The sequence below is a fragment of the Rhodnius prolixus genome, unplaced genomic scaffold (assembly GCF_049639745.1).
Source record: "Rhodnius prolixus isolate KJV_2025 unplaced genomic scaffold, Rpr scaffold_11, whole genome shotgun sequence".
Lineage (NCBI taxonomy): Eukaryota > Metazoa > Arthropoda > Insecta > Hemiptera > Reduviidae > Rhodnius > Rhodnius prolixus.
The window spans coordinates 17,579,546-17,587,667 of record NW_027411625.1 but is presented as its reverse complement, the minus strand read 5'-3'; the positions used below and the strand labels follow the sequence as shown (position 1 = coordinate 17,587,667).

The following is an 8,122-nucleotide window of genomic DNA, read 5'->3' as shown; positions in this document are numbered from 1 at the left end:
AAAATTAGAACAAGATATAGAAAAATAAATGATAAAGACAATCTACTGAATAGTTCTCTGCAGTAACGAAGTTAATCTACTCAAAAATAAAATAACAATTAATATAATAGGGATTTTTGCTAATATGGCTTTTTTTTTTTTTTTTTAAATTATTATTATTACATTATATAGTTTAGTTTGGAAATTGATAAGTTAAAGTGAGCAAGGAAGTTTCATTGAAGCGCTATTTTTTTAAATTTGAGACTGTTAGTAACAAATAGAAAGATATAGACTTTCTCATTAGTAGTCAATGGCTAAATAAAAAGGGCTAATTGAGTGTTGTAAATTTTCTGAATTATGAAAGAATAATTGATCAACAATTAATTCTCTGATGGATTTTCTATGGAATTGCCAACAACTAGATATATATAATACACTTACAAAATAGCCGACTTATCCTCATCCTTCCACAAACAAAAAATTTAAATAACTTGACACCTTAATTTTTGTATCTACCCTAAGACCAGACTTATTCCACAAGTCTGCCGTTAGTTTTGGTCTATGGCAAACACTCTTTGTGGGAGTAAATTCTTACGTTGAAATTGGATTGCAAGACATTTTGATTTAATTTCTATTACAAAGCCGAAGAATAGTGTCAGCGAGGATCCATCAGCTAGTGGAAAGATGGCTTTCAAAAGTCACTCTCAAAGTGATAGATTTTAAACAAAAATACAGACTAATTACAAAAATAAACATTACTTTTTTGGAAGTCTTTTTTTTTGCAATCGTTCTTATTTATGTGGACATCAACGATATCCTAGAATGAAGATAGAGGATAACCGTAAATAACCTCTCTTCCAAACGCGATTGTAATTGTTCATTAAGTGGTCATAAAGAAAAATATGAAGTTAGGAAACTTTAATTATAATGAACATTGTATCAGAAGGTGAAGGATTAAATAAGTTATTTGGAGTTTATCTATTAATGTCACAAAATGTAAAATATAAAGGACGAGTTTACATTGGCTTTACAATGAATCCTCAAAGGAGGATGAAACAACATAATAGAGGCAAGAATTATGGTGGAGCTAAGAAGACCTCGGGAAAAGGACCATGGTTAGTCAAATTAGGTAAAGAAAAAAACTCTATTGGGAACAATCACACACTTCTTATTACCAAAATCCCAGTGGTTTTGACGAATTTTCTTTTGATTTTCTATAAAAGAAGTTTTTGCAGCGCATTTAATTCATAGCGATATTATTATTTAATTCTTAGTGGATGTTATGTGAACTGGGAAAACTTGAGTATACAGAAAAAGCATTCAGAATGAAGCCCAATGCCCCCTTGAACCTCTTAAGTATCAATGACAGAAATTAAAGCAAAACTGAAACGACTTTCTTCTGGTGTACATATTCTCCCTCTAGGTTGTGGGCCTAGGTACTTCTAGTAATATTGGCTTTTTGCGGGTATCCCAGCTAATCAATCAACACTGACTGCGTAGGGTCTATAAAAATAGTTCTATAAATGGGTCTACAAAATAGTGTGTAAAAAACTATTTGGGTCCATAGGATCCTTGGGCAAGCTAATGCACTCCATAATGGAGTTTTCTAAGGCATGTTCAGGAATTTGGCTTCCTTGATGGTATACCAGGCTAACAACACCCAACTTCGAGATCAACACATTTTGCACCTAATGTTGATTTGTGTTAAGGGTCATCACAATAGATATTTTAGGTCGCAAGGAATCCGGCTTTATTGATTACTTCCTCTCAATCGACTCACACATAGTTTACATTCTAATTTTTGTCATTTAGTAATGTGAGCATTAACAATTTGAAATTCGAGTATGCATTTCACTAAAACTATCTTTTTGTTCTAAAATCTAGGGAAATGATTCTGATGGTGCATGGATTTCCTAATGAAGTTTCTGCCTTAAGGGTTTGTTTTTACTTAGTTTGAATTTTTGATTTATAACTTTTAAGTGTACCATTAATTGGTGCAATATTTATTTTTTTCAGTTCGAATGGGCTTGGCAAAATCCTAAACAATCAAGAATGCTCAAATTCAACAATGTAGACAAGTTAAAATATAAAGAAAACGAATTTTCGTACAGATTGCGTGTGATGAACATGATGTTGAATTCGGGTCCTTGGTATCGACTGCCTCTAATTCTTAATATTATTGCTAAAGAATACTCATCCAAAATTATGGTTAATTTACTTTCTCAAATATTTTTTACATTATTTTTACTTTCATGTTTTTGCAAATTACAATATTTATGTGTGAGGTCGTTTCAAAAGTGGTGAACAATATTTTAACACAACGTTTTTATTCAAGATACCTCTTCGAAGTATCTTTCTTTCAAAAAGTTGCAATGGCACATGAAATGGTGTTCAATGCCATAGTCTTTCTTAACTGCCTTAGTGTTTTCTACATTAACCGTGTTAAAATGAGTTCCTTTGAAGTGGGTTTTGACTTGTAGAACAAAAAAAGTTGAGTTTCTGTCATGATCGTACCATCTCATCGGATCCAGAAATCCTGGGAAATGAATGCATGCTATTGCGATTACGCATTGGACAAATGCTTTACGACCAGTTCTCACACAATCTTTTCTCGTATGCAGATCTTCCGTAAGTATTAACTGATTAACAAAAGTCCCATCTACGATAGAACAGACAAACAATCCGTCCGATTTGTTTATAATTTCTTGAAGTTGAAGGTGCGTATGCTGCAGCTAATTGTACACGATGGCCTCCCTTCCTTTCATTGACACCTTTACCTGAAACTGTTCTGAAGACAAAAAAGTATCCTGTAAGATATTCTCAACAAGTGTAAAGTTTGAGAACCTGATGTTTTCGAGTTTCGTGCAGAACGCTGCCCCAAATTTTTCCAGCATTTTGTTTGCATCAAGTCCCTAAAATTGTCTTGCAAATTGCTAACGCACTGTTCTACGAAAACATAATCTAAATTGACGCAGAACAAAAAACAAAACAAAAAATATTTTGCTTTTAGTAATGCCTTGTATGTTGTTAGTACTACATACGAGTACAATATTACAAAAAGTAAACTAGAGATTCTAATTGCAAAGATACGGCCTACGCTTTTCTTACTTGAAACATTACTATTTTTTGGGAAATTTCTGAATATGAGAGTATCTTTTAACACTAATGCAACAGTGAGTAGTGGAAGTAGGACAAGTTGCTGTGTTTATGTTTAACTAACAGCTGTGAGTTTATTTGTGAAATGATTATTTATTTATCATTTTGTCAGAGTTGGCACTTGCTGGAGTTCAGACTAAGTCTACCAGTTTGTAGAAAAACCAAGTTTCCCTCTTACTGACGAGCGAGTTTTCTTGTCTGTATGCTTGCCTATATACGAAATAATTAATTAATTAAGTGAATTTATTCAGATCAATCGTAGATTAAATAGCGTTAACTGTAGCTTTATTCTAATAGTCTATTTATCCTATCCCTGTGTTGTGTGTGTACATGAGTGTATGTCCATTGCTACAAGTAATTGGTTCTCTATAGAAGTGTGAGAATTTGGTAGAGTCGGCGGCTGGCCTACATTAGTGTTAGGTGTGGAGTATCGTTGGAAAACCCGTAACAAGCCTTGCAGAGGAACTTATAGTACCACGGAATTATGGGAGAAGTGAAGGCTCTCAACGAAGAGGTAGACCAGTTGGAAGAAGAGGTTCGCAGGATGAGCTCCCAAAGCGAAGCAGCAAGCTTACCCTCCAATGAAGGGGGAGTTAAACGAGATCTTTCCCTGGAATCGCTAATCATGCCCTGGGGTGGGGACATGTCACATAGGCCGACTGATCAATTTTTGCAGAATTTTTCTTTTTTCGAGCAATGAATCGGTTATTATGCTCTTCCAATCTCTTCATCTTCATTCCTTCTTCATCAGTTCACTGACTATTCAGGGTATAGTTTGTTCCACTTCTCATCTTATATTTGATCAAATACGTTAATTTGCTTTAAAAACTTAATCACCTGGTTTATTTGGGCTGAATCATTTCCAAGGGCCTCCGCAATGTTGTTTTGAATTCTGCTACTCCGTCGAGCCTGTTCATAGGAACGGACATTCAGCAATGATGTGCTGCACGGACAGACAGATGTTACAGGCGTTGCATACCGGGGTAGGGTCGCCACACATCAGGTAACCATACGTTAGCCGGGTATGGTCAATTCGTAGCCGAGCCACTACTACCTCCTCTCTTTTAATTGACCTGTATGTTGAGTCCCAGGCGTGCACAGTTTCTTTAATTGCTCTTAGTTTGTTGTCCGTTATTGATGTCCACTCGCGTTGCCAGCTGCGTTTTACCACACGCTACGCTTTTGCCACACGACTTATATCGACTGGTATGTTCCTTTCTATGTTTGCTGTCATGATAACGGCCTCTTTGGCAGCTAAATCTGCGACAATATTGCCTTGTATTCCTGAATGTCTAGGAATCCGTATAAAACACACATTTATCTCTTCCATTCTCAGGTTAAAAAGTAATGTGTGTATATCTTGGATTATTGGGTGTTTGGAATAAATATGTTACAATGTTAGTAAGGAACTTGTACAGGGTGAACCAGTAAGTATTGTCCATAGGCCTACTGTGTATAGTACATCTAAAGTGGAGTTCAAAGACGCATTGGCCAACTTCATATTTTCCACTGTTCTTGAGTGACGTCACTTTTAAGTTTTTTTCTAAAATCACTACTTTTTCCAATAAAAATGTTATTACTCAGAAAGTTTTAGTCCGAATTCGATTCTGATGACTCGGTTAGAAACACATATAAATTTGCTAAAAATTGATACCATTTTGAAGCATAAGTTATTCTCAAATCAGCCTCAATCTTCCTCCGAATGCTGGAAAAATAAAAGTAATCGACATTTTTAAGAAAACTCATTCGGCTCTTATGTGATCATTATCAGACCCAGGTTTTTATAAAAGTTTCCTTGTTTAGTGGGCTTTCAAACGGTATATCATTTTCCAGGATTCTATTTATCTTCGCATGAGAAATTACGTTTGTTTTACCAGAAAACGTGTTCACGAGCACTCAACAGTGTTAGTTTATCAAGTTTTTTAATTCATTGAAAACTCTTTTAGATGGACCAACAGTCAATTTTAAAGTAGGCTGTCTTTAAATAAGGAAGTCAAAGGTTAAAAATTGCAATAAAAAGAAAGAAAAAAAAATAAAAATTAAAAAATAAATCTAAACTCTGAAATATTTGAGAAAATATTAGGAAATATTTTAAACAAGTACTACTTTTATAAAAAAAAAAGTCATATAGTTTGTATTTACTCCAAATTACAATTTCACACACAACTACCCTGTTGAAAAAGAAAAAAATGTGAATGTCTTAACAACCCTTTGAACCCACTTACAGATAATCCTTATATCGGAATTAGGTATTAACCAATACAACTAGGTGTCTTACAAATAAACTTCCCTTATCTGTTAGACTTGGTTTCAAAATTTTCTATTGTACCATAACACTGTTGAGTGCTCGTGAACACGTTTTCTGGTAAAACTAACGTAATTTCTCATACGAAGATAAAAGGAATCCTGGAAAATGATATACCGTTTGAAAGCCCATTAAACAAGGAAACTTTTATAAAAAGTGCCAGCACCGGTGTCTGATAATGATCATATAAGAGCCGAATAAGTTTTCTTAACAATTTCGATAACTTTTATTTTTCCAGCATTCGGAGGGAGATTGAGGCTGATTAGAGAATAACTTATGCTTCAAAATGGTGTCAATATTTAGCAAATTTATCTGTCTTTCTAACCGTGTCATCAGAATCGAATTCGGACTAAAACTTTTTGAGTAATAACATTTTTATTGGAAAAAAGTAATGATTTTAGAAAAAAACTTAAAAGTGACGTCACTCAATAACAGGAAAATATGAAGTTGGCCAATACGTCATTGAACTCTACTTTAGATGTACTACACACAGAAGGCCTATGGACAATAATTACTGGTTCACCCTGTAGAATCCGGTGCAAACTGCAATTTTACCCCGGATTCCCCCTATAATACTTAGTGCCATATAAATAGCGTATAGTTCTGCAACATAAATGCTGCTTACCGATGGTAACCCAAACTTATATTTTCTGTTTTGTATAACGACTGCAGCCCCACAGCCTGTTTCGTTTTTAGATCCGTCAGTATACAACAGCAGGACAAATTGTCCTCTACTTAATTTTTTTTCATTAGTGGCCGAAATAGGCGGATGGTCAGAGGTGGATAAGATTATATTATAATATTAAACTACTCGTAAAAGGGGCCGCAGCAGATTTTGTGGCTTGTCGTCCAGAAATATTACTACCCATGGCGACATTTACTGACCTGCTTGAAGTGATTAGAACTCGCTTTGCGAGAGGCCATGCCTGAGCAAAGGCTATTGGGACTCAACTCCCTTGAACAGATGTCGGATGAAGATGCGCGTTAGTTTGTAGATCGGTGTCGGCAAGTTGAGGTAAAACCATTGCCTGTCACGGCATCAGTGTCTGAAGCGGTTTGGGCTAGAGCTCAACTCGAAAGAATTCTTATGGCGACCTATATAAAAGGACTAAAAGAGGAATCAAGTCGACAGCTGCACTACGACCCCCCGAAAACGTTTCATGAAGCGGTGGCTCAGGCTTCGCGTATTGAACAAGTGAGGGTAAAGTCAAACTCTTCACAGGAAATATAAGCAGTGCAAGGAAGTTTCGGTCTAGAAGGGAAGGCAGAAGTTGAGTCCCAACGATCAGGGGGCATGTGCTCTCTTTGTGGGAGACCAGGACATTTTGTTAAGTCACGTGATCAGAGAAGGAAGAGCCATGGGTGGGGTAACCAACATAGTGAGGCTGGTCCCTCAAAAAAAAGGGATTATTTGTTTTGTTTGTGGCCGAATCGGACACTATGCACGAGATTGCGCTCGACGAGCTACCTGAACAAAAGTCAGAACTTGATATATGGAGGAATACTCGCACTCAAAAGCGGAGGACTCGATCGATGGGCCAACGTCGAACGCCCTTACAATCAAGGGCAACGGGGAAGTCTAAGAGCGTAACAATACCTGTGTTCACAGGAAAGCGCCGGTTGGAACTACTTGTAGACAGCGATTCCAAAATTTCCATTTTAAAACAAGCGATTCCTGGATTGGCAGTCAAAAGCAACGGATAGTCCCTCTTTGGAGGAGGGGTACAGGCGGTTGGTTGGCCTTATCTAATCCATTGAATTTGCTTGGATTGTGGAAATAAATCCACTGTTCATCACATTTCAATTGAAAATCTCTCGGATTTGGAAAAAAATTGTTGTAGACTTTAAGAAGAGGCGCGTTTTTCATTATTCAGAGCATCTCTAAGCTTGTATTTCCGGTAAAAATGTTTCAATACCGCTATGCTTCCTCAAAAATGACAATTTTGTGATTCATATTATGTAGTATTTATTAGGATAGGGAAATGTGGTCTAAATAGAAGAATTATAATCTTACGTAGTTTATGTATTTATATTTTCTTTGTTTAGGATGCGAATGAATCTATACCGTTACATATGAAGATGGAACATGGCCCAATCACAGCAACGCAATCATATGTACCAAGTTTTCAAAAATTCCAACCCACTTTATTAAATAATCAGGATGAAATTAGATGCTACATTTGTGCAAAATATTTTGAAAATGGTGTACCAATAATAATTTGTAATAATACTAATTGCAAGATGACAGTACACATATATTGTTTGGCGAAATTTATGTTACACAATAGTGAACATATCCTACCGACACATGGTAGCTGTCCGAGTTGTTCGCAGTATCTTCATTTTGGTGAATTAATCAGTAAGCAGTTGTATGTTTTTGGAAAAAAAATATTTCTGAAATAAATTTTGTGATTTATCCCGAGTATACTCTATTCCCTTGTTATAAAGTTAGAACACGGGGCAGGTCCTGTACCCCAAGGTCCCGCAGCCTTAAGGGCTTAATGTGCCATCCCCTTTAAAAATCTTAAATATAGTCTTCTCAGTTTACAAGGTCTAGAGTTTTAACCACTAGTAGTGTTCGCGACATGATCTCCTTTGATGTCAATGTACGTACTAGAGATTTCTTATCTCAGCCTGGCGAATGCAACGTCAGCAACAGGGAGGTTTATTTCCTCCGCCTAA

The 8,122-nt window shown here is 36.0% G+C and overlaps 1 protein-coding gene across 1 annotated transcript; it reads left to right on the top strand.

Moving 5' to 3' along the window:
* The first annotated feature begins 810 nt into the window (after positions 1-810).
* On the top strand, positions 811-7,856 carry slx1 (structure-specific endonuclease subunit SLX1). Its single transcript, XM_074138831.1, has 4 exons — positions 811-1,094; positions 1,864-1,915; positions 1,996-2,187; positions 7,487-7,856. Exons 1-4 carry the CDS (start codon positions 907-909, stop codon positions 7,841-7,843), a joined length of 789 nt encoding a protein of 262 aa, XP_073994932.1. The 5' UTR covers positions 811-906; the 3' UTR covers positions 7,844-7,856.
* Positions 7,857-8,122: the final 266 nt, after the last annotated feature.

Coding starts and splice junctions, on each gene's coding strand:
- slx1 (XM_074138831.1), top strand. CDS start 907: ATGAACATTGTATCAGAAGGTGAAGGATTAAATAAGTTATTTGGAGTT. Junction 1,916..1,995: donor ATGAAGTTTCTGCCTTAAGG/GTTTGTTTTTAC, acceptor TATTTTTTTCAG/TTCGAATGGGCTTGGCAAAA. Junction 2,188..7,486: donor AATACTCATCCAAAATTATG/GTTAATTTACTT, acceptor TTCTTTGTTTAG/GATGCGAATGAATCTATACC.